Source organism: Pygoscelis adeliae, unplaced genomic scaffold, assembly GCF_000699105.1.
Source record: "Pygoscelis adeliae isolate BGI_AS28 unplaced genomic scaffold, ASM69910v1 Scaffold463, whole genome shotgun sequence".
Lineage (NCBI taxonomy): Eukaryota > Metazoa > Chordata > Aves > Sphenisciformes > Spheniscidae > Pygoscelis > Pygoscelis adeliae.
This window is the reverse complement of record NW_008824471.1, coordinates 759,131-785,286: the sequence shown is the minus strand read 5'-3', so window position 1 is coordinate 785,286 and position 26,156 is coordinate 759,131. Positions and strand designations below refer to the sequence as shown.

Here is a 26,156-nt window from a genome sequence, read left to right as displayed (position 1 = left end):
AGTTGCCTCTTAGAGCCGCTAAATTATTTTGCACCTAAGTCATTACAGCGACAAAGGGGCTTAATGGTTTGCAGCTACCTATGAGTCACAGGGTTCACAGACAGGTCTTCGTTTAGCTCCCCACGCCCAAAAGAAATGAAAAACTTTTTAATTCAGGGTCCTAATTAGGACAATAATTGCAAGAAATCCCAAACCATCACACTTGACAATAACAATTCATGTGTTTACACCCAGACTCTTTTGTAGCATGTTGTGGGGAGAAAACTAAGACAAAGTATGCTAAACAAAGTACACTACCTTACCTAGTTGGGGTCTGAACTTGGTTCCAAGTTTTGAAAGAGTCCAGAGCTTTTGAGGGAACTCAGCCAGCAATTCAGGCAAAGATTTCTTCAAAGGATAAAGAGGCATGATTTTTTTTCTTTTTCTTTGTCCTCATCTTTTCTTTTTTAAATAAAAGCAACATCTGATTTGTGAGCACAGAGTTTTGAAAGGAAGGGAGAAAACACCATTACAAATCGCAAGCAAAGCTTTCAGTTTATGAATCTACTATTTCATCCATGAAATATCCAGGTTGCCTTCATCATCATTTCCAAAACACCACATTATATAAGGCAACAATGGAATACTAGGCTGGTCTGTTTCCCATATTTTTAGTTGGCTCAGCTGGAAAGTGAATACAGGCTATTGCCCCAGGATGAGTGAATAATTTAACTCAAATGCAATTTTGCACAGAATTACTTTCACGACTAGAGGGGGAAAAAAGAAAAAAAGCATGGCTAGTCAGACTCCTTGTTAAGATAAGAATTTGATTTTTTCCCCCTAACTAAACTAGTATCACCCACAAAGTTTAGTTCACAGTGTTACTGTTAAATAAGCGAGGTATAAATCTTGACATCAAAACACCAAGCTTTTCTGTGCTAAAGCCCCTGCACAAAGTGTCAAGTACAATACTTACGCATTACGTCTCAAACAGTAACTGCACCGGCCTGGGTGAAATCTCTGCTCAAGAGTAAAATTTATGCTGAAGTAAATGCAAGACAAAATCCCCAAATTGTGCACCAATATTTAGAAGAGGTCTGCTGCATGTGGAACTGGTTTTGATCTTTAGATCATAAACTCCTGGAGGCACAGATCTTCTTTAATTACATGACTACAAAGCACCATGTGTTTCCATTATGCTATTTAAATAATAGATTTAATTTGAATTTACATTTGTTGATGTAAACATTACTGACTGTAACATTACCCTCCAATCTGATGCAGAAAGTCACTGAAGTATTAGGAAAAAATTCCTTCCCATAAAGATTAGAAAGGAAAGAATCCCAAAATGTGCTATTTGAAAGTATGAATAGAAATTAGCTTAATAGGAGAGAATAAATTTTAGTGGAACTGAATTTTTAAGATGATATTTTCACACAAATAACACTAACATCTCAGGCAACCCTTGTTTTCAATTCTGTTCTACAGTTACCTGTTGTGTTTAAGATACTGAATGAATTCAGATGTTTCTAGCAATCAAACTTCCACTGATTACTAAAAGGAAAGAAAGTAGCATGGGAAGGAGCACTCATTTATCTTGCAACACTGCTTTAACCAAAGTGGAACTGGGGGCGCTGCTAATGAATTTAACTATCAGGACTCTAATCAGTTCTGCTTTTTACCAAAATTAATTTTGCCTCTGCTTTTGCATAAATAGTCCCTGTGGTTTAAAATTTTGTTTGGGGTAGCTTCTGTACATCAGCGGGGGCTCAAACGGAACAGAGCGGTGCTGGGTCCAGAGACAATTCAGAGAAAACAGTTCAGAGGGAAGCATTTGAACACAACAATATAAGGTAAGTTTTGCACATGAACTGTTAATAGAAAAAAAACCCAAACGTGGACTATTGCTGAATGAAAGGCATTTAAATTTTGTTTTACAGATGACCTGCAAGCACTTATAATAGTTGCTATAATTGCTCTGTTTGGGAGAACCTAGGCAAAGAGAAGAAAAACATTTATGTACCATATAGGTGGAATGTATTATTCAGTTTATGTCATGTTGCTATTAAAAAAAAATTACTTTCAAACAGCGGAGCTTGCAAGTTATATCTAATCAGAATGTCTAAGCATTAATAACAATAACAACAACATCATCTAAAATTTGCTAAAATAGAGGCAGTTGAAAGTGGGAGCAGACAGCTAAGATAGAGCGAAAAGTAATAATATTCTGTAAAGATTGTATTGGCTTTTGGTTTTGATTGTATAACTCACAAGGCAACTGAGCAAACAAGTAAGTTGCATGAAAAATTTTGAACAAGCAGAGGTTTTCGTTCACTGTGGACATTCAAAAAATTTTTTTTCTTTTTCAGAAGATCCAGAAATCTTTAGAACATTTTTATCAGGAAACACTCCTTCCACATGTAGAGATGGAGTACCTAAAATTACCTTAAACCAAGAAAAGCATGAAAAGGTAGAAGGGAAAGAACAGAAAACAGCACTGTAAGAAGTCTTTTTCTTTTGTCTTTAAAGAAGCATTTTTCTTCTTCCATATTACTTAATGGATTTTTTTGTCTGGTAGTATGTGATGCCCTCTGACCCATTCCTTCTTTTCCTTTTGTCCTTACACTAACCTACAGAAGGACAGGATGGAAACACAGGACCTTCTGTCTGATCTAAAAACACATAGGCAGAAAAAAAAAAATCCTGGACGTAAGTAAAAAAATAATGGCCAGACAAAAACAAATGAGTAGTTGAAGTGCTAGATTTGACAAAAGGAAGTCTCCTTATTAGATCCAGATCACCACAAACAGTCCCAACAACGGAAGCATACTCAACACTGTAGGTGAAGGATCACCTGGAATTCACATAATCTTGGGTTTTTGATCACATCATCAACAAATGCGTGTACTTACAGTAAGACACTCCGGACTGCAAAAATAAAGTGTAATAAAGATGTGAAAAGCATATGATTGACAGCTTTCTTAATACTTCGCACATGGGAAAGACAACCACTTAACTTGTTTTGCTCTTGATCTTGCCCACTCCTCCATCCCTAATTCTCATTCGTGCAAACCCCGTAAGAGGGTAAAACCCATTGTAAAAATTGAGTTTTCTTTAGGTATTTGCAGCTTTGGAATCATGTTTAGAAAAAAAATGCAGTGGATCTGTCAAATTTGTTACGCATGAAGGTACAGGTCTCCCACATGAACTTACAGCAGCTACCAAAATGATTCCTAACAGAGGCTAACCATTTCCAATATGTAACACAGCACAAAAGTAAATCTCTCCTTTTGGAGGGGGGTGGTGGGGAAGCTTATTAAGTTTCTTGAAACATTAAGTTGGTACATGCACATGTTCCATCAGATGTTAAACATTCTCCTTTTACTGCAAGTGATTTACACAGTTGTATAAAAAACTAGATGACCAAGCCATAGGCACTATTTTTAAAAGGTAAGCTCAGGCCTTAGTAGGACTTTGAAGAATATCACAATATGTTTATCACAAAAGCAATTGTTCCAGGATGGTCCTATTACCTGGATGTTTACTGCAATATTTCGGTGACCTAGTAAGCGTTCAGACAAGTCTATACAACTACTCTTTCAGTCAAGCCCGAAGGGAGGCAGAGGGGGAGATTCCTTTATATACGGTGGAATCCTTGAAGAAGTGGGTTTCCTTTAAAAATGGTGGAGTCTTTCTTCCTTTAAACTGAAACATGAGAGTACTAGTTCTAGTGCAGTAGCTGTATTACCAGCTCCTGGATTACTTACAGGAGGACTCGATACCAACATTCAGTCTCCCAGATTATAACATCCTTATTTATATTCATATTACTGAACAAAACGAAAACTAGTACTTCACAACCTTTGAATATATTTCAATTTAGTGTCTATAAAGAGAGAGAAATTCTAACCTTCCTGTAAATGTGACGAGTAATGCAGTCTTGGTTCTTGCCACAGAGTATTGATTTTTCCATATATTTACATGAAAATCACTGTGTAAGCTTTTCATGTAGCAGTTCCTTTCTTAATAATATTACGAAAGGCTTTGTTTCTTTTGATACAGCTTGAAAACAATCCTGTAAATACTGAAGAAGCTAATGACTTAACATCCTTTTTTCCCCTTCTCTACCTCAATACAGCACACTGACATCAGTATTTCAGTAGTAGTGAACTCCACAAAGTGCTTTTTCCCAAAGGAACTTTCTGCTTGTAACATTTAGATTAATTTTATATCGAGATCATTTCATTGTCCACTAACATTAACTTCATCTATTTCTTTGTCAATGACAGCATCTTCTAGGTTAGGACAAACATGGCTTTGTTCACCTTTACCTAAGACAATATGAACTTTGAAGCACTAGCCTTCAAGAATTAACTTTCACAGAACATGGAACTATCCCAAATACACATCAGGGTTAACCTAGAAAGAGGTTCCAAGGTTCTCCTACAAAAGACTCATAAGCATTTACCAGCCATACAGACACACTGCTGATGAAATATAGTCTTCTCTGAAATGGGCCACATAGAACACAGTAACGCAGTGAAAGGAAAATACATCCAAGATGATGTGGTCAAAACCCTTCTCCTACTAGGGGTGCCATAGGATTTCTAACACTTCAGCAGAATAGAGGACTTTTTTTAAAAGGATTTTGTCTGAAAGACTCTCAAATATTGTATATTGCATAGTACTCAATTTATTCAAGTCACCAAGGTGAACTATCAAGCAGACCTTACTGGGATTTGGATCTTTTGTTCCAGAACGTCTGGAATTTCAAACACAAGCCTTGGGTTACTAACCACCAATCCAATTTAGAACAACAAACTCAATGAAGACGACTGTATTCAGCTTTAATATACATTTTTCCAGGTTGACTAAAACTGCAAAGAGTAAAGGAGGTTGTAGATGATCGTTGCCCCACGGTGATCGTTATGGCGTCCTTCCATTTTCAGAGACAAAGTGTCACATATAGAAATGTTGGTGTTAGTTTCCAAGCTGTATTACCTTACACAATTATATACTCCTGATAAAACGAGCAAAAAACTATACCTTGGTCAGATATCTCAACAGGGCACTATCACAAATAGCTGCCTGCTACAGTTAACCTTTTTAGCACGAAGTCTGGAATTCTTCATGCTATATTCCAATTTAGTGCTTTCTACTTTTCTTATTCACTACCAATTTCTCTGAACCCAGCAATGCCAAGAGGTCAACAATTACATTGTTCGGAATACACCATGAAAGTAAGAGTGACCCTATATTGTATCTTCATTTTTCCCCTTTGATCATCCCTTTATTTGACTGTATTTCAGTAAATTATCCATGTAGTTTTTATTTTGACAGCTCTCTTTACAGCAGTAAAACAAAATGTGTGCATTGCAAATGGCAAAGATTCAAATTTCAGCTATGTTTATCCAAAATAGCACTGAACTGCTTCTGTACTTATGCTATACTGCCTACAGCCTTACGGAAGGGGAGACAGATGGGATGAATTTAGCAGGGAAACAGCTGTGGCTTGAAGAAGAGACAAGCAAAAGTTTTGCTATCAGGCTTCATTATGTATCAAGGTACCAGTAAAATGTGTATCCGTAAGGCAGCCAAAAAAGTGTTTTTCATTTGACTAGTGATAATTACCTTTTCTCAACAGCTGACAATGTTCTAAGCAGCATTAAATAGGTATAATAATTAAGCAATAAGATAAGACAGGCAGTGCCTTGCTGGGGATTATTGCTCGCCTCGGGTGTGTTGCGAGGCACAAGGCTGAAGGGTGAATGACTTCAGCCACCCGAGAAATGCAATAATCCCCCAGAAATGCACTGCCTGTGTCTTCTTGCTATTAAAAATGGAAATTTAAAAAGGGCAAAATGTTAGACACAGTTCCTGTGGATTTTATTGATGTGGGTTAACATTACAGAAAGTCAATGAATAAATTCCATTTCTGCCCAGCCTATGAAAGCCCTTTCCCAAGGATATATGTGCCTCTGCTCAGCTTGTTTGTGCATTTTATTCATAAAACTGGTTTGGGAAGCACAAGTATTTGCATTGTCTAACACATGTGTGATAGGCACAGCAAATTATAACAGCCTTCATGATGGTAAAAGTTAAAGTCAAAGTGCTTTTGAGTCACATGCTTCCAAACATTTATTCTGTGCAATTATCTGTGCTTGGTGTCACTTTACAGATGAGCTTTTTTTAGTTCTGAAACTGTGTGTGTATATATATGCATGCATATATAAACACACACATATTTTTATATAGATGTATTTTTTTAATATACATATGTATATATAAAAGGTCAGCCACTCAAGTGATCCAAGCAGAGGGGAAAAAAAAAAAACCAAAACCACCAAACCAAAAAACCCACCCCAAACCCTAAAAGTTGTTTTTGACTACACGCAAGTCACAGCTAAAACTAAGGCTAAATCCCTGGTAGTGTGGGAAGTGCTAGTGTAGCACTCAAAAGGATTACACCACTTTACATAAGCAGAGAAAAAAATTACTATAATTTCAGCCATGCCACTGAGACAGCCTTTTGTACCTGGAAGTATTTAGCAACCTTGACTTGAATCAAATCAGAATTCTGAAGACCATTCAGGATCAAGTCCTAAGTAATGAGATCTCATATTTGGGACAAGAATGTATTTCCATATGTATAACTAAAGGTGGAATCTGGTTCTCTGAGGTTAAAAAGGACTTCTGAAGAATCTCATTTCTCCTTTCTTTCCCTGCATATATGAATTTACTGTTCGCAAAGAACAAGTTAAACAAACACAGAATAATCTACTACCCTTCTCCATTTCTTTCATATTTTCAGTTGTCACTACTTTATTTCAGAACCAAACTGAGAAGCCCTGAGCACACATAACACCGTCTTGAGTACACTAGAAATGTAGATGCTAAGTAGCTCTTATCATATCGTCCTTCATTGTAGCCACTTCCATAATCTCTATTTCACTACAACTTCTGTGATTAGCAGCTGAGGGATAACACACTTAAGATGGCATTTCCAGAAACTAGCACAATGCCTGTTACTATTAGGCTACCACCAATTAGCACTATCACAAGGCACAATAAACACAACTACTTTTTAGTATTTAATTTTTTAGGATGGCAATTTTTTTGCAGTGCACTGAGAAACTGATAGTGAATGTGATGGAGCTCCATTCATTCCAGAAAAGAATGATAGTGTAAGTTAGACAAGAAATAAGCAAAAGAAGATTCTATCTGTGTTTTAGAGAGCAAAACCAGTGCAAAAATAAGTCTTCAGTCTCAGAATGCAAACCCAACAGCACTTCCAATTAATTTGAAAGATGGAAAACAAAAATCATGAAGGGAAAAAAACCCCACCTTTAAGTGCAACATTACTTATGGAACTACTGGCACAGGACACATCAAGGCTAAACACTCAAAAGATTTAAAAACGGGTTAGACATATATGGAAAATGAGAGCATCCACAGTTGTATCAACTTCCACAGGAGCAGGACTGGACCCTGCTGAAGCAATCAAAACACTGAAGTTATCAGGAAAAAGCAGCCTTCCAAAAGCCTTGCAAAGATCTACTCTCATTTTATTAAGAACATAAATCATCATTAGTTTTGGGTCTCCTTCTCTTACAATAACAACCTTGAAAGCAGGCAGGTGCATAAATTTTGTTACGGAGCTGGTAAATTTTCATGACACACTTGCAAAGCTGCTTAAATGTTATTCATCTGTCTTCATTTTCAGTTCCCCACTATATGGGAATGGAGGGTTTTAAATAGTCTTAGTCTGAAAATCTCAGTTATACACAGAGATCAAAACTGGAAGGAAATCTGCTACTGCTTAAAGTCGTTTGCCAAATGGGTTAACAGTCAGATTTTACTATTATTGTGAGTTCACTTAAGGCCCAATAGGAAGATCCCAATTACTGTTAAATATCCCAACTAGATATTTGCTGCTGAAGTACTGCATAGTGTTAGTCTCGCAGTGGCTATTTGAAAACACTTTTTTTTTTTTTTAACATTCTGACATGTCATAAGGATATCACAGAAATACAGTACAGAAAAATGAACTTTAAAAATGCAGATGCAACACAATATGGAAGAAAGAAAACAAGGTGAGTATAACAGTCAGGGATTTCAACAATTTAATTTTTTAGATGGTCTAAACAATCAAGACTTGCTGAAGATTGTTAAATGGTGTATACTTCTAGGAGGAACATGGGGAGGGTTGTCCTCCAGAGTTTATATGACATTGGAAAGGCTATTATCCTGGGTAGAAACCTTTATTCTGTAGCTCTGGATACCTTTTAGCAGATAACTTAAATGAACTGTGACATGCTTTTTGGTGCTATTTCTTGCCATTAGACAGCTATGTGTTTATGAACCTGCCCGCAAAGGAGCACTTTGAGCCAACCTACTCGCTTTTTATTCCACATCTCTGGGGAAAGGGGTGAGGAAGGCTGGTCCATGACTACTACCATGGACCAGAGGTGCTACTACCAGGCACTGAAAGCAAAGTGTTTCAAAGTAGAAGATATGGTAGTGGTTAAGGGGGAATTGGTGGATTAACACAAGAAGGATCACATATCACCACCAGAAGCAAGCCCTAAGCAAAATTAAAACAGTTGCCGGTTTGTACCAAACATAGGAGAATAAAATGGGGTTTCACTGCAAAACCATGGGTGCACCTCCCTCCAACAATGCACAACTTTTTCAGCATCACTGTGATGATCTGCATAGGGTCAAGAATTTATAGATCTTGCCATATCAAGAAGAGTCTGAGCCGAGCTGTCAAAGACATCACCTTTATCCACCGCCATTTTAGCGGAGAGAATCAAGAATTCTTCGTTAATGCTAAATTAACATTTAAATTTGAAAACCAACAACTGTGCTGACAACAGAAAGTAACAAGAACAGCCTGGAACCTTATGTTGTGCTGGTTTATGTCACACATATTTCAGGGCTTTTTACATTCCCAGTAGACAAGAACACAAGCTTACTATTAGTGAGCTGAAGGCTTTGACTCCCAGAAGTTGATGGCATGAATAAGAACTATCCCCGTGTCTGCTTTGGAGAAGGCAAAGTACATCAAAGCAGTAGAGTAGAAGATATTCTCAGGAGTGGACAATTACCAGACTCTTAGCAGAGGGGGTGTTAGTCAAGAGCGTTGATAGCTGCCTAACACAGAAGCAAGCAAACCTGGCTATTTTTCCACCTAGCTTTTCTTTGAAGCATTGACTATCCCCCAAGTTTATGGTGTCCCTTTCCCAGATATTATTCTCCAGTTTCTAAAACACTGAAACTGTGGTGGCCAGCTATCTTGATGTGCAAAGTGAACACAGACACTGTAGTTTTCCCCTCTACACCTTCTTCCCCACACTGACTACATTGTTAAGCAATCAAAACAGATGCAGCATTAACTAATCCTTAAAGAAGGTAATTCAGATAATTATCAGCCCATTAACATGACCTTAAACGCATGAAAAGCCTACAACAAATTTTGAAGGGAAAAGGATATATAAGGACATGAAGGTAAATGGAAAACACGAGAAACTGAAACATAAGGTAGACCAAGCAGATTCTGTCACGTCAATCCTAAATTCTTTGACAACTGATTTTTTTTGATAAAGGAAATACAATAAATCTTACCTACATTAACTTCAGCAAAACATTAAATATCATGCCCCATCAGCAATCGTTAACTAAGCTGTTGTTGATAAGTAACTGACTAAAATAAAGAGCACAGGCGACAGGAACAATTGAAGGTGAGGAAGAATTATAAGTTGGTTTCTTCGAGTTTAAACAGATTTTTGAATATTTTGAATTATGACTCAGCACAAAAAGTGGGAGTGGGCTGAGAAATTTAAGAGGTGTCATCAGCTAGGAGAAGGTCTGGGATACTGCACAGAAAGAGACAGATGACTCAGAAGATTGGAACAGCAGAACGGGATGAAAGTTTTGTAATACAAAGTCCTACACTAGGGATTTAACGCATTTTCAGTTCATAGCAAAAGTCTCTGCTAACAACTTGAATTTACTTGGGAGGAAGAGGTCCTGGATGTAATTCTTGGATATAGAAGGATTATCAGCTGCCAATATTATGTAGCTGTCAAAAAGGCAAACGTGATCATAGGATCCATCAGTCAAGGAATTTCCAGTAAATACATGAATTCCACCATACGAGATACTCAAATGCCCTCATCCAAAACCCTGCAGACAGTTCTGGTTGCCCATATTCAAAAAAGATCAACAATCAGAAAACTGAGGGTGATAGCTTATTGCAAAAAGAAGAACAAAAGAGGAAGGCTTCACTTATTAATCAGAAGTAGGACTGAATAGATACAGCCATTGTCTATAATTATCTGCATTATCAGCGCAGGTAAAATAAAAGCAGAACAAAATAACTACTTACCCCAATTTTGGCTCAAGGACAAGTAGGTACAAGCTGAATACAAATAAATTCAGACCAAAAAGAAGAAGGATCCAAATCAGATCAGTGGTGCTGGAAACAGTTGTCCAAACTGGAGCAGTGAGGCCTAATGACTTTTACAAAGGATCTCAATACATCCTCAAAGGAATATATATATGAACTATGTATAAAAGTAGATATATTTTATACACACACACAGTGATAGCTGCAGTAGAGGAACACAGTACTCAGTGACCCACAATACATCTTACAGAACATTATTAAGTTCCCTAAACATCTATCTGAAAATTGGGTGTGATATTTCCCTCTGCTTGTCGTTTGTTTCTTAAGAAGGCTAACAACTTATTTGCATACTATTTTGCAGCTTTTTCTGAAGACCCTGTATTTCACTCTTGGTACATATTTTCAGGTTTTCTAATAACTAAAATAATTTTTGCTTTATGTGTCTACTGCTCAAGTAGTTGGGGAATAAGTCTTTAAAAACAGTATTTGGGGGCTTATATAATCTTATAGAACTTACTATTTAGAATGGGAATATTATACATATAAATGCATAAATAATATATGCATTTATATATACACTATATATAGACATCTGTTTAAAGGGGGGGGGGGGGGACAGACAGACGTATATATAGTAAGTAGACAAATAGTGAACTGGAGAGGAAGAGGGAGGGAGAGATTTTGAACATCCAGTTTCTATTCCAGACCATGTGAACTATGTGCAAACACCCAAACATTAAACAGAGTCTGAAAGTGTATTTGGCTTTTGACAGGATTGGCAACATATATATGTGTGTATGTATATACACATCCTCCGTTAATTATTTCCTAATAGTACTTCTCTGGAGTATACATTCTCAAAGTGTGAGTCTATTAAATAGTAATAAAAAATTAAGTAATAGTGATAACCCCAAATTCTGGACAGAGCCGAGAGTTTTATCTGGCAGCACCGCAATGCTGGACATGGTGACCACAAAAGCTCTTTACAAACTCCTTGCATGAAAGGCTATACAAGCAATTCTGTCTCCAATTGTTACAGCGATCCCGTTACAGTGAAACCACACCAGAGGTATGTGGATGCGAATAATGATGCTCAGAAAAAAGGGAGCATACTGCTCTTTAAACATTGAGGCAACTTAATATCAAAGATGTTATAGACACTACATATGTTAATCTCTATTTTCAATGTAAAAATTAATGCAGTTTAAACTAAAAAGCCACAATAGAGTGCATTTTTATTCTATAATTGCATTTCAAACTAGGTGATTGGTCTAGTAAAAATTGCCTCACTGTTACTTAAAAAAATACTAACCGATCAGCAAAATAAAAATAAGGAAGAGAATATATTCAACAAAGAATGAACTGGACTGGAAAAAAAATAAAGGTCTTCTAGGCAATGATCAAAACTGAGTTCTTCCAACCATAGCTATTTCTTGAAAACACAAAAAAAATGCCCAAGAGCTTTAGGCAGAAAATGTAAAATTTTAAATGCAACTTGATTGCTCCAGTTATCAAGAAATAATTTTAATCAATTGTTCTACTGGAGATTTGCCAAAGAAATCCAAGATCTCTATTCAGAAGTGTAATAGTGACAGCAAACCAGCTATTGTGTTTTTATATATCAGCTACTTGAAACTGCCAGCATATTCTCAATATATGTATGTCACAATTCTCATATATATGTGTTCTCTCGTGCATACATGATCTCTCATACACTATCACTTAGTAACAACAACAAAAAATAAATTTAATGGTGGGAAAAACCTTTAAAATCTTGTCAAACTGAATGTCATATTCTCTCTACCTCCTTGAGTGGTCCATTTAAGAATCCATTTTAGCTACTCTTCCAGATAAGCTTATCCATAAGAATCATGCATTTCCCCATAGGTAGAAAACAAATATAATTTGTCACATGTTGTGCTATACAGACATTTCTGCACAGTTGCTGCACTACACTAGAATGTCTGAAGGGGAAGACACCCCAGGTAGTTGGCTGCAGACACATCTCGGCAACATGGCACGTAGTTACGATTTGACACATATAGTCTTTATAAATCCAATGTCTATGAAGTCAAACAAATCTCCTTCTTATTTATAGTAACAGGCAAGAGCAGATCTCTGCCGTCTTGTTACACAGATGGTTGTAACATTTTTATAGTTAACTTACAACCACTGATGCCTGAGGAATAGACACACATCTGCCCCAAACTGCCAGTCCTGTAGGCTCTTCTTTTTAACTTTAGCTACCAAAAATACAGTCGAAATACATGCAACACTGTCACCCCAAAAAAGCTACTACAACAAAAAGCCCCACATAAAATTTGCATAAAATGTATTATTATTGTTAATGTTACACAGATTGGACAGTGCTCACACGCACATTACAGCAAAAATAACAGTAATACCAACTCTAATGACCAAAACTTTAGCTTTAGAGAAAATCCATAGCCCCGGATCCCATATACTGAATTTAGTTTGGAAAAATGTTTGGAAAAAACTTATTAGAAGCTTCTAAATTTATGTTTTATTAAAAACATTTCAAAAGAGCCTCATATTTCATACAAACTACTGTCCATATGCTCTTTTTTGCTGCTTGATAAAAAGTAAAGGCATGGCTGGCTCATCTTGAAAAAAGGAAAGCAATTGCCCAGGATTTTCTTCTCCTACTTGAAGACACTACTCCATATTTGCTGTATCTCCACACATCATCTGGGTCTTTAACAGGAAATGTACACAGAAAAGAACTAGCTATATTAAATTAAATGCTTCCCGTTTTAGACACTGGCTGTCCACAGAAGTCGTCCTCTAAATGGATGACTTACAACCAGATGCTTGCTTTATGAGAAGAAGAAAAGCCATAATTGAACCTTGTACCTGTAAGAGTTGTTAACTAAGTTCAGTGAAAGCTTAAATAGCCTGATGAAATCCTGACCCATGGCAGCTTGGGCAAATATTCATAAATATGTCCCATCAATAATAGATCTAGGCAGATTCTTGTCTTTTTCTTCTTGCTCCCCAAATCAGAAAAGAAGAGAGCTTGCGAGAAAGTGGATCTGCATTTACAGAACTGATCTATCTACAGAGGTGAAAACGCATGCCTTGGAATTTGGTTTGAAAACAGATGAAGGAGAGGATGAACCAACATTATGCGTACAGTTACACAGTTAGTTTGATTTCAGATTTTCCTTCCTCTGGAATTCATTTTTTTGTGTGTGGAGTGGAGCACAGAAGGAAAAGGGAAGGGTAGTTTAACCTTTTATTTTTGCTACATATTCTTTTTATGCTTGGCTAGCTTTCTATCTTTATAGCTGACTTATAAGAAATTCTGTACTTTCTGCTACCTGCTAATTTCTACTACCAACACAGATCTACAGAATGGGAATTTGAAGAATTTAATAATAAAATTCACTTTCACGTTGAAAATTTATACCAATGTGCTCTTTGCCACACAACAGACAAGGATTTATTTCTCCAAGATTCAGATCCATAGAGTCACACATGCTGACCAGCTCGTTTCCAGTGGCACATCAGTGACCCTATGTCATGTTAATTAATACTTTTGAGATAATCCACGTAGCTAAACAAATCACTGTCTAAAATGAAAAGTACGTAACTGCAAAGAACATCAAAACAAGCACAAACTAGTGTAAAAAAGTCATACATGTATCTAAAGCAAAGATCCATAGGGTTGCTCGATTAACAACATTAAATGAACATCTCTTCATAAGCTGTACTGCAGTCTTAACGTGTCACCCTAATCCTGCAAACCGTACATCTTTCAACCCTAGTTTGCCCCAATAGCGTACATCAACTATATCATTTAGATGGACATCTACTTCTTTTAATGCTGTATTTCACTGAGCAAAAACACACCGAAAGGGATGGATATTTGCATTGCATTGAAAAGATTGATTTAAAATAATCTTTAATGATAGCAATTTAAAGTAATCTTTTTTATTTTAAACCTGCTTTATGTTATTTCAGATTATATTCATATACAGTAGATATTCAGACAGAAAGATCAGAATGGCAAAGAAAGAGTTATCTTGTTCACTTTCAGGAGTGCAACTATCACAATCCCCAAAATATTGTTGCTCTAAAAGAAATTCCAACTGATCAATTAATCTTTCTACTTCCACAAAATAGTTGTATCAGGGCCTGACATATTCTCCTCGAAGAATACAAGTAGTGACAGAGATTTCTTCTTAAACAAATGTCACAATTCCTTATTATTCAAATGCAAACGTTAGGTCCCAAGTTAAGTCAAAACCATTTTCATACAAGAAACTTTCTAAAGAGATCCAGAATAACAACAGAGAGAAAATTAGGTAGGAACCCACGTTGCAGGATTGTGTTGCAAAAAGACCGGTGCTATTTGTAGCATACATACACATACAAAGGGGAAACAAAAAAAATTGTGTTAAGAAGTAATCATCCTTAACATTATTTTGCTGTGATTATTAGTATCTGAGTGATGGATGAAAACCTGAGGCAAACCACATTATTATTATTTGTTTTTCTGCCTTTACTAAATAGCATAGTCAGATCTCTATTTTCAAAATCAGACGAAAAAAAATCACAATTTTTATTTGGTGGAAGTACTTCAACATAAATGTAAGGAACTGGGAGATTTATTTGTTGTAGTAGTTATACTTTCTGCTTTTCTTCACCTACATCTGAATATTTCATAGCTAGTTTATAGCATTTGAGAACTGATACTGAAAATCTATTACAGTTTTCACATAGAAACTAAAATTAGATTACACTGAATTTTTAAAGCAGTTTATTATATCACCTTGTCACTTATTACCTGGATTTTAAATGAATATAATGCAAGATCATAATTAAAAACATGTTAAGAGTCCCCTCTTAAAATGCTGGTAAAGTATACTGTTCATGATTCAAATACCTGATAATCTCTGCCATATTTACATATTCTAAAATATTAAATAAGACAAATGCTATCAGTGTCCTGTTTTCTCTCCTTATTGTCAAGCAAAGCAGCAGCAGCAGGTAAAGGCACTGCCTGCATCATGACCACTCTGCTTTCAAACCACTTTTCTGTTCTGGATTAATGTTTCCAATCTTTTCTAGTGTACAATCATTGCTGCTGCAGCAGAGAATGAGAAACATTTTCCAGTAGATCTATTTGGTTCTGGCAGAGGAAAGGTTGTCCAAAAAACTTACAAAGTAGTCTTAAATTCAACTAGATACTAGTAGTTCTACAGAAGAACAGGTAGGAGGGGAAAAAAGAATATTTTTTTTTTCTCCCCTGAAAGTAACCCTGAGTCCTCAGCACATGTCCCCCATATGCTAAGAATCCACCACAAGTAAAGAAACCAAAAGGGAGGTGAGATGGACGGAAAGATTATGTGGTCACATAGATTAGGGACACAGTCGTAGCATTTTGAATTTCTTTGTTCTCTGAGCTATAGGAGGTGATGACAATCCTGGGTTGCAGAAGAATGGGATGAGGTACAGACAGAAATCTGAAAAAGAGGAGGAAAGAAGGGGGTCTGGATAACTGAAAAGACTATATGGAGAGTTTGCAAGAAACAAGCTGATATGGACAGACAGAGAATGAAGAGATGGCAGGAAAAAAAAATTAAAAATCAATCGCTGGAAAAAAAATGAGCATACAAGACTGGCTGCTTCAATACATCCAAGCTCTGTTCCTATCAGGTGGTCAGTGGTCAAAAAAAGCAAACAGAATTTTACCCAGCCAGGACTATCTAGTCCAAATGAGGTTAAACTGCATTTTGCCTTTCACTACTGACAAGAGGCAGCCTGACTGATTGGGTTTGCAGAGTTGCCTCTCAGTCATCTCCCTACTTTATCCTCTACCTCCCCAACCATGCCTAAGCTCTTTCCAGTGCCCGTTACACTGAATGTGGAGTGGAAAGCAACAAGAGAGCATAGATCAACTTTCTGGTACCAAAAAGAAAAGTCTCCACAGTGATCTTTAAGGACATCTAATCCAAGTCACAGCACAAGGCATTATCAGTCTGGACACTCTGGCCAGAACAGTCAATTGGTATTGGTGGAAAAATTCCATACTAGCCTTGCTGTAGCTGCTCCCAGCTCTTCCTGAGGAAGTAGCTGCTTCTCTGAAAAGGCTAGTGGTGTCTGGAAGCTGTTAATAGTTCTCTGGTTACTAAGATCTTCAGTAAGATTTGTCTGTTTATACAAGTTAAATATTACTGAGAAAGGTAAGATGGTAAACCCCAAGAATACACCTATTACATGGCATTATGGAATCCACATCTGTACTCTACATTCATTTTACCAAATAACCTCCTCTCCCCTTCCTTCCTCCCCCCCTTTTTTTTATATGGTAAGACAATTCATCCAAGTTAGAGCAGAGAACAGCCGAAGCAGCCCACACACATATGTACTAGGCTTAAATTCTTTGGAAGACTATGTTGTTCAAGCTTTCCTTTTATTTATCCAAAATGGCACAAGCAAAAGATGTTATAAAAAAACTTGACAGAACGCTTGGGGAGGCGGAAGGGTGGTCATTTTCATAAGGAAAGAATATTACTTTCAGATAACCTAGTGTCATTTTTATGTTTACACCACACAACAGGTACAGTACAGCATACCACATACTGACAGATTAACAAGACCTCCTACCTCGACTTCATCCTCTCATGCATTCTCCCATGCTGGATACATTGTTGGTCCAATTCATCATTCCGTTTCTGCATCTTGTCCAATCTGCCATGAAGATACTCTTTTTCCTGACTAAGCTGGTTGACTTCAGATCTACAGAAGTAAAACACAGTGATGATGGATGTTGTCAGATTTCATCCTGCAGCGTGCCATCAATATGTGGCTTCAGCATTTATAAAATTTCATATATGTATATGTAATGCATAAACAGGCTATTACTAGAACTTACAGAAACAAAACACTGTTTCAAATAATCTTAAGACAAAAGAACACGATGCTGAACAGTATCTGGTAAATATGCCAATGGCAATCACTCAGTCATAGGTTGGCTATGCTATTTTCAGCCTAATTTAAACAGGCATGTCATTTGGCATTATGCGTTGATGTCAAATAAGATCAATAAATGTAAATTCATACTTGTTAAGCAAGAATTTGGCCAGCATTTTAAAAACACATTTCAAGTTCTTTCTTAGTAAAAGCTAACATCTAATTTAAAAAATGGCTACTAAAAACTTGATCGACCTTTACTGCACCGTACAGGTTGAACCCTCAATAGTGGTGCTGTTTTAGAAACTTTATTAACCTAATATGCCCAACGTACCATTACACAGATTAAAAACAAAACAAAACACCAACACATTAGGAGGCAAATGAATAAAACCTTAAGAAACAAGGGACAAATCATACAGGCACACCCTAATCTACATAAAACTCAGCACAGCCTTTAAGAAAATTAGTCAATTCTAGCAATTCTTATTCTTCACGGCTGAGCAGAGACACCAGATCCATGAATGACCTGGGACTGCTACTTGCTACATCTCTAACCATCAGCCCGTGGAGAAACAGGCATGAGCTGTTTCTTAATATCAGAAGAAGATCTCAGATTAAATTGTGATAAAATATACATTATGCACTTGTACAGTTTAACTCTTTGGAAAAGGTTAATGAGAACATGTCAGAATCTGCTATACCATCAGAAAGTAAGAATCAAAAGCAAGCAAATTTGCTTTACGGCATCTGCCACTCCAGATCTTGAGGTTAAAAAGCTTCAGAGATATCTTTAAATCATAAACTTAAATATGCTGCAGTTACAGCAGAAAGATAGTTTACCTTCCTGGCTGTTACAGAATGCAACAACAACTGACATTCTGAAAAATACAACAAAGTGCAGGGGGGAAGGAATACTCCTCCCTCAAAAACATGTTGTTACACTGACAAGTCAAATCTAGAAATGACAACATAATCTTTTCATGTTTAAATAGAGAACAATACATGGTATCATCTGTGAATCTAAAAAAACTTAGCAAGGGAAACTTTGGAAGAAGACTGTATGTAATTGAATCTAGATAGGGAGTTACAGCTCTATTAAGGAACATCACTGACAGATACATCAGAATTGTGCTGATGTATTTGTACATCAAACTTAAATGCACAAGAGTTTCCTGGAGGGGTATGTAACAGTCGGCAGGATGTTACAGAAGGTAACCGAAGTCAAATTTTTACACCGATCCGTTAACAGAAATACTAGTAACTTAAATGTCAGCATTAACAAAGTCTTGTCAGTTGGACCAATTGTTATCACACAGTATGAATGCAGTCTGTACCTGATACTGTAAGAAAGACAATCAGTAGATAAAAAGCAAAGGTTCACTACAGAGCAGCTCAACAAAGACCTGACGTAACAAAGCCCAACCAAGTGGTAACAGGGACTAAACTCAAGATTGCGTTCCTTTTTTGCCAGCAAAATGCAACAGCATTTGCCATGTGGGAATACTGTAAATTATCGTGTTTGTACGGTTTCCCAACTGGGGGATCCTGCTTCTTTTTCTGTATTTATATGTGGCTGTCTCATTCACGGAAGCAGCAGAAACAACTTTCAAGGTGGTAAAAATCTCTAAGTTTTAAAGTGACTTATTCACCTCCAGCACATTTCAAGGTGCCCGAAGTCTTTGTGGAAAGATCAAGGGATTCAAATCAACCAAAACCAAAATGCTACTGAAAATTACAATTAATGAAACAAAAGAAAGTACTGAGTTCATTGAAAACATGAGTAGCATGATCTCTAATCTCTAAAATACAGCTCTAAATGGCTGATGCTTTGAACCACGTTACTTGCGTTCTCTTCTCCTAAAACATCTCTTCTGTAGTTACAGTTGAACTGAGCAAAAAAAAAAAATTCATTCCAGTTAAAATACTATTTACACAATGTCCCTTCCAAGTAAATATCTAAGAGTCTCACCACCCAGATTCAAGTATTTCATTACACTGAAACTTTGGAGGACAGCACATATGAAGGGCAGAATATCTATTAAGATCAATGTTAACAGGTTCATGTGTGTTGGCATTAAAGAGAACACCGGTCCCAATACAAGACCGCACACCAAGAGACTTCATTATCACCTGACAAAGATTCCCTCTGCATCTTTAAATATACCACTCATCCACCTCAGTTTCCAAAGATTAAGATAGAACAGTTAGTTCTATGTAATATTTAAATAACTTCAAAATTGTTGGGTAAAAAAAAAAACCCACAAAAACCAAACCAACAAAAAAAACCCCCAACAAACCACAACCATAATTGTAATAAGCCTGAACAACTGTACTGAACGTGACAGCACATTTACACTAGGAGTAACAATTCCACCCAGCCAGGGGCAGGACCGGGTCTGTGTAAATGCTTCTGAATCACTCTGCTCCCAAGCGGTCAGAGCAGGGACAGGAGAAAGAGGGGGGCAGGTGCCGAAGTACACAGTCCTGAACTTCAGCGATAGCCCACACGTAATGCCAGGGAGAGAGGTAAATTAGAAACATCTGGGCACTAAGCACTATGTCTGATGGATCCAGAACAACTAAAGGACACAGCACGGACATGCTGATGTTGCTTCACAAGAACTACTCTGGGTCCAACAGACGGAGTAATAAGCCGTGGTGGACTTAGAAGAAACTGAAGCGTGCAGACATTTGGAGTGCTGCCATCTGAGCTGAACTCTGCGTGGAGTTGCACTTCTGCAGACTCAGGCTGGCCCCACAAGTCATACAGTCATGTTAATGTATCTGTGTGCGCTTCTGAGATCTGATAAGACTCAAAAGACCTGTATGAAATCAGTATTATTTCAAAACTGCACAGAGCAAAAGCTACAACATCACATGAAAATGAGAATGTAAAATACATGCTCATAAGTAGATGGGTAACAGATTCTGCCAAATCTCATTTACTTGTCACTGTATTAAAAATAATTGATGATGACTGGGGGGAGGACAGGGACAACAACAAAAAACCCCTCTATACTTCTGGATCCATTCAACTACCAAGAAAGCCTCAACTTCTATTTAAAAACAAATTTAAGTTTTTATCTACCATCCTTGCTGGAAGAGTCTTGGGGAAAAAAAACCCAAACAAACCAAAACAGGTTCCTCCAAAACATTCAAATACTGGAGGCAAAGAACCAGCAAGTGTTAACTAGTCACAATTCAAAGTCAGTCTTAGGATATTTTTAGGATGAGCTGATTTTTGAACACTAAGGTGGCAGTGCTGCCTTTACTCCTCTGAACTACCTTTTGCATTGCAGCGCTTTTTAAGCACTGCCTTTTCCTACTTTTAAAACCACTTGTTTACTTGTACAGCAATTAAATACACGCTCTAAAATATTTTCTGTTGACACAGTATTGTCGCATATAATTTTAATGACTGACCCTTCAGACAGACTGTTTCACATCTTCGTACGGCTACCTTCAACAAACATTTCACTCCTGGTATTGAGCGCAATGACTGCAGTCAACCAAACATGCAGAAAAATAGTTCAGCTGGGTGTGTGTTCTTTACTTCAATTAAACTCACACAGTTGGATGCCTACTGTTGCCAAACCAGTAATATAATTTATACATTATAGTCCAAACAGTAAAACTACACTAAAAGTCATTTAACAATATTTATAACACCATAAAATACTGTGTTAAAATATATGAACTGCAATATGTACCAAAATTATAAAATTTGTTTCTCATCATCAGTGATTAAAACCAGGATCATTGCTCTAGCTTCAATACTCACAACCCTGGTGACAGATTAGAATTCAAATCTTAATGATCAATTTACAATTAACAAGATAGAAGTGAAACAAATTAAACCAACCATTATATATAATGAGACCCAATGGACTCCCATTGTTCCCCTTAATTACAAAACGCAAATCACAAATACACAGTGGGTAGTGTTAAGCATTAATCTACAACCTAGAAACTCAGACAGTGACAATCAGAGGAAAAAAAAAGAACAAAATAACAGAGAAGAAACCAACAAAGGACTGCATTTTTAAACATGCCTATGCATACAGAAACCTTCACAGACACTATCTTCTTTCTGCACAGCTTGAGGGGTTCATAATTTGTCTGACATTGTCTTTTTGAAGCTTTTCTAATCCTGTGTAGGGGCTAGCTCACAAAAATGGCTCCAGCTTACATATGAACAAGAAAACTTCAGATTTCTCAGAAAACCTGTATTAAATATAAAAATATATGTGCAATTCAGAGGCATCCCACTGGAACTGTGCAAATATGTAGTTGATAAATTTGAAATGCCTCTTATTACAAATGGGCCCTTTACTTCCTATCAAACCCCAAAAATTTTATATAACCTTACTCTTGCATCTGTTACTAAAAAAGCTTGAGTGTTTTACCAATTAAATAATGGTACTGCTAGTATAGAGTTATTTCTTAACCCCATGGAAACTAAGGCACAAAGATTCTAGAAGTATACCAAGAAAATACACATCCGGGTCGAAAATTCAGTTTACGATAAGGCCAAAAGCATGGAAAAAAACATGGAAAAAATCTTTTCCATGCAAATAGGGCACACTGCTGCTGCTTCATGATCTGCTTTTATTAACGTGCATGAGAACTAAGTTATAAAGTCTTCCAAAAATGATTACTTTTTTTCAGAAGACAAAGCTACAGCATTCTGTCCCAGAATTGTGGTTTTACACTATATCCAGTGACAATGAGCATGAAGAACTGCCTTTCGGAGAGATGCTACTGAAAGATATATACTGATCATGCATTTAAAACTTTGACGAAGTCATTTTCTGCATCTGATCTCCCAATCACATCACTTTTTGAAGCCATCTATTAGTTTACCATTTTCCACCATCTCCAGTTCCACCCTTCTGTTCTCATTTTCACATGCTTTCTTTGTCCCTACCTATTTCTCCGTTCTTGTTACTGACTGCAGCAGCTCCCACTCCAAGGAAGGCAAGCTCAAGCTATTTTAGGGCCACTTCTCAGAACTGCTTTCATACATTCTTCCATACTGTTTCTTGTGCAAAATATACCACTTTCTGGAGATCCAAGAGGGTTCCTTTTCCCTTTTTCAGGTTCTTGACATAGTCAGCTAATGCTGCTAGGTGGAGAAACACTTGGCAATCTCTGGTATTTATTTTCAGAGAATAATGTGTTTTCACAGTATGTTTTCTGTCTTTCCTTCATCCTTTTACAGTTACTAGTCTGTGACTGTGAGCTCTAGCAACAAAGTCTGTGTGCATTTTTATTGCTGGAATAATAATATGATTTGAATCTATTTAGATTTTGTATTACTTTAGCAGAGGAGCTCTGCTTTTTCAGAAGAAAAATTCTGTTTGCTTCTCTCTCAAGTACCCATCACAACATTTGCAAGGGAAGATCGCTTATATTTCAAGTTTCTCATTTCTTCCCCAAATACTCTGGATGGGATTCATCTCCCAACTTCAGCCACTTAACACCTAGTCAACACTTTATATTCAGTGGAAAGTAGGATGGGCAGTGGAGGCAGTACCTGTGGGAAGCATCATTTTTTTTTTTTATATGTATGTATGTATATATGTCATTACTTACATCATTCCCCTTTGACCATTCCTGGAAACAGGACACTGGGATAAATGAGCCCTCTCCCTGCGTGAGTGTTGCCCCTGTTGTGTTACCTCAACAGGATGACTGAATCCGCCCAGCAGAAGAATACTATCTTGAAAACCAATTTTATCTTTGCTGAGTGTTTTCCTTACTTCACATAAGCCATGCGAGATGAATCCCACCCTTAATTACCAAATTCACTTCGCATTAAATTTACAGAAGTTGCAGAATGCCAACCCACCACTTAAGTCCTGTTTACTACTCTAAATATGAGCCCTGCAGAAAGTTTCAGAGACTATTTTCACACTTAAAAATGTAAAATGAAATTATTTACTAGTATAGAACTACAAAATTCATAATTTTTTCTTTAAAAAGATAGTCCTATACTATAGAACTTTTAAATAGATACCTCCACACTTCTGTATTTATTTAAACCAGTTATCGCTTCCAGGTTTTGTTCTATTCCTGAATTTTTAATGGCTTTGTATTTAGACCTGCTATTGATTTTAACAAGAGCACCACATAACAAGCGGCAGCAGGATCAGAGCTTCAATGACAAGCAATTTTGACGACAATTATTTCAGAGATAATTATTCAGTGTGTAGTATTGTGAAAGGAGCTTTAAGTAAATAATTAAACCAACAGACTACAGTTTTGAGAACTTCAAATATTTAGTATTTTTCATATAATTTCAGATAAATTCGAATTGTAGCTCTGTTAACAATTTTCCACTCCTCATATTAAGAATATGAACATCAGGAAGAAAATAGTATGCAATTTTTACATTGGCATTGTCTAAGAAATTTGAAGTAATAGCCAGAAACATAATCTGAAAAGCCGAAAAACAGAATTGCCCTGGATAAAAATCCATCCATGTTTCTTAAGTGGCATATCTTATATTGAGATTATGTGTAATACCTGGGACAAGGTGAATAATAATAAATATTAAAATACAAATAAAAAATAAGGAAGCATGTCCTAATAATAAAAGGGGCAGGATAAGAAAAATATACTAACCTGTATTTTTCTGACATTTGTTCCATCTTCCTTGCCAACATACAGCATTCGTCCTTTAATTTTGCTATGAATGTATTCTGGGAGGTCAGCAATGAATCCAGTTCATTTACTAGAAATTATAAAATTATAAAACTAGAAATTTATTTTACAATTATATAAATTTATAGATAATTTAGAAGCAATTTTATATATTATTAATTTCTTTCCTCTAGATCCTTCTGGTTTTGGTATGTTTTTTAAACTTCAGCTAGTTGGACATGGAATTACAACATCATCATTCACCAAATAAAGGCTCTATGTCAGAATAAGCTAGCCTAAATTGTTAAAGTGATGTTGCCACTGAATCAGGTCTTGTTTAAGAAGCACCACCATAAAGACTACATATCTAATCTGGTGGTTTTGCTTTTTAGCTGGAAGTTCATTGACATTTGTGCGAGGAATAAAATTGGCAAGCCATGCCTTAGCAGTCTTTTGCTTGCTCAACTGGTGCAGAGGATACACTGGCAACCCAAACACTCACACTGTAGACTCATTTCATTCTCTCCTTAAAAAAGCAGTTCTTTTACTTACTGGGTCCTGCATTTCTATGATTAATGTATTTTTTTCTCTTTAATGATATGATACAGACTTATTGTCCAGTGACAGTTGCAGTGAAACCATTTTATACATTAATTTTCAGTTACTATCAGTTTGGGCTGCACCAAAACTCATGACCTAGAAATCAAGCATCTTTATTCTTTCAAAAGGAAGATATTGCAAAATTATGTTTCTTGATTTCTGCTTTTAAAATCAGAGAAAGAGAGACCACTGTTACCCAAATTCCTTGTATGTGTGTAGCGTCATAATACACAAGGGTTTCTTTCTGTACATGATAAATGACTATCATTTTCAACTCCTCCTAATCCTACTTAGAGATATACAAAAACAAACTCAGCCTTAATGTTGTTTCATTTTTGTATACTGGGACAATTTATGCACCAGGAGGGTAAATTACACATCTCTTGTGAAAAATTACACTCGGTCATATGCAGATGTGCTGGCTAGAGTAGGGAAAAATTATTCTGAGCACTTCTTATCTTTTCCTACTGTGTAGACAGAAGCCATAACGTAGCTGTTTGCATTCCCTGAACACATGGAAAGGTCCTCTAGTACTGTGATAATGCTGCAAAAAAGGCAGAAGAATCAGACGGTAGACATAAATGTGCCTGCTACCTCAGGTATTATCTGACACTACTTAGGATTAATACAGGCGACATCATTTTTCTAAAGATATTGCAGGACTGGTGGGTAGAAATGGGATTTTATCAAACATATGAATATACCATGTTCCATAAGAGCTGAAACTCCTCCTCCTTTCCATGCTCAGGGGTTAGAGATTTCCTTACTAAAAATTTCTTTTTTTGCTTCTAATATGCACCTTTATTAATGTTGTTGGCATAGTACTTCACAATAACAAAAGGCTTTTTTTGTTTGTTTGGAAAACCCATTTTTCTTCCAGATTAAAGGTTAGAAGTTACTGATCAGCTAAGTCAATGCAAGGAAGTCTCCTATTATGAGAACCTGAAGTATGCAATGGATTAAACATCTTTATTCTAGATTGAGGGTGTGTGTGGGGGCACATGGTAATGCTAAAAATGTTTGAGGCTGCAAAGATTAAATAAAGGAACATATCAATTTGGAGCCAGTGAATTACATCCAGCTGCGACAGTGAATTAAGAACCGATTAATGGCTAAAGCTTTTCTCCAGTTTGGATGCCGAAGCAAACTCATTAAGCTTTTAGAGTAGCTATAATGTGTGTACTGTGGGAACTGTTCAATGCTATTCAGGAGACTTTAACTGTAAGCTCAGAGCATTTCCCGCAGAGCTTCTGATGCTATTTTCTTTATATAACATGTGTGCCTGAAAATCCAGCCAAAAACAAGCCCTTTGTTTTTCTACTTTGTTGTGGTCTCTCTCAGCTTTCCATTTCTTGAACACAGGTAAATAAACTCATAATCCAGATGGTGCAACAGATGTGAGAGCAGCACTCTGAAATCAACAGACAGTGGGCAATACTTTCCATTTTCTCTTTTAAACGCTAACTAATATGTAATTCGGAATCTCCGGTGTAGTTAGCATCTGCTCCCTTCGGCCAGCCAAAGGTTACAGGTGTTCCTGATGTCATTTCACAGTAAGGCGTGGGCCTGGCTTGTGAGT

General features: G+C 36.7%; 1 protein-coding gene across 1 annotated transcript in view; it reads right to left on the bottom strand.

The window, feature by feature from the left end:
• Nucleotides 1–26,156, bottom strand: part of SDCCAG8 (serologically defined colon cancer antigen 8) — a 130,125-nt gene that overhangs the window by 26,486 nt on the left and 77,483 nt on the right. Inside the window, exons 16-18 of the mRNA XM_009321262.1 lie at nt 25,821–25,835; nt 23,960–24,068; nt 17,024–17,155 (exon numbers count right to left, since the gene is read on the bottom strand). Coding sequence (XP_009319537.1) covers nt 17,024–17,155; nt 23,960–24,068; nt 25,821–25,835 — 256 coding nt within the window. The remainder of the gene's footprint in view (nt 1–17,023; nt 17,156–23,959; nt 24,069–25,820; nt 25,836–26,156) is intronic.